The sequence below is a fragment of the Nicotiana attenuata genome, unplaced genomic scaffold (assembly GCF_001879085.1).
Source record: "Nicotiana attenuata strain UT unplaced genomic scaffold, NIATTr2, whole genome shotgun sequence".
Classification (NCBI taxonomy): domain Eukaryota; kingdom Viridiplantae; phylum Streptophyta; class Magnoliopsida; order Solanales; family Solanaceae; genus Nicotiana; species Nicotiana attenuata.
Window position 1 is genome coordinate 1 of NW_017704252.1, and position 1,279 is coordinate 1,279.

At 40.3% G+C, this 1,279-nt stretch overlaps 1 protein-coding gene across 1 annotated transcript; it reads right to left on the reverse strand.

Moving 5' to 3' along the window:
• Positions 1–805: 805 nt before the first annotated feature.
• Positions 806–1,204, reverse strand: LOC109222824 (eukaryotic peptide chain release factor subunit 1-3-like). Its single transcript, XM_019387134.1, has one exon. The coding sequence runs from the start codon at positions 1,202–1,204 to the stop codon at positions 806–808; it is 399 nt and encodes a 132-aa protein (XP_019242679.1).
• Positions 1,205–1,279: the final 75 nt, after the last annotated feature.

A 1,279-nucleotide genomic window follows, 5' to 3' on the forward strand; every position in this document is an offset into this window, starting at 1 on the left:
ATCACGCCACGTGAGGGATGAACATGACCTTCAAATTTCTCAGACAAACGCGAAGAAATTACTCGCGACTTTATTTCTTCATGATGCAGGTCATCCATCTAGTAAACCAGGAAAAAGAAAAGACTATAAGAATGTTGCAGATTGTTCTACTTTACGTTCAAGGACAAGACGAGGTCTCTGCCCGCTTACCTGAAGAGCTCTTAGTAATTGGCCGCTAAGCACATGAGCGGCCAATCCAGGCGCTAGACGCTGTGCACCAGTACTGGCTTCCTGCTCAACTGCTGCACCGGCGTTTGTGAGATGAAAGTGAGCTACATATTGCTCAGACAAACGCGAAGAAACTACTCGCAGTCATTTCTTCATGCCGATCATCCATCTAGTAAACCACGAAAATGAAAAGATTATTAGAAAGGAAATCATTACAACAAAAAAACTAGAATTAGATACGAACTTCTTTGCATAATCGCTCATAGCTAACAAGAGTTTTTGATAATTTGTCGCCAATCCGTCGCTAAGTAGGATTAGCGACAGATTTTGTTGTTTAGCTACAGAATTTGCGCGTCTGTTTTTTTAGTAGTGAATGATGCAGATAAGTTTAATCTTCAAAAGACATTTTGCACGCAAAAGAAGATAGATTATAACATTCAAGAATAAGACTACATCTCTGCTCACTTACCTTAAGAGCTCCCACTAATTTGTGGCTAAGCACATCAGCAGCAGCCGAGTCAGGCATGAGCCCTCCTCGCGCACCAGTGCAACATTCCTGCTCCATTACTAAACTGGCATTTTTTAAGTTGGATGATTGCTATTCAGAATCAACATAAACTTCTTCATAAACTTCACCGTCGTCAGAAACATCATCAAAAGCTCGAACATCAAGCTTGTAACGAAGAATAGCGCCAATGCCACCAAAACCACGACAGAACTGAGATCCTTCTTGTGATTTATTTGTAACAAATTCCAAACTACAACCAAATTTCCTGTACTCATTAGCTAACCACTCAAGTAAAAGCATTTTATCCATAATCTCTAACTCCCCATTTGTAGTAGGTTCGCGAAAGTTACTCTCGTCTGCATCTTGCTCCTTATTCAAGTGTTTGATTATTGTTTCTCCAGTACTGCTATTTTTCAAAACATACCTAGTAACGTCGAGATTTTCCCACACAATAATGGTTTCAATAGCGCCCGTGTCTAGAACTTGCATTGTATCATCAACCCCAACGACATACTTCCCAGTGTCCTGACTAATCTCCTCAAAATACTTGCCAATTATATTGAT

Bases quoted from the DNA above. Each gene is read 5' to 3' on its own strand.
- LOC109222824 (XM_019387134.1), bottom strand. From the start codon at position 1,204: ATGCAAGTTCTAGACACGGGCGCTATTGAAACCATTATTGTGTGGGAA.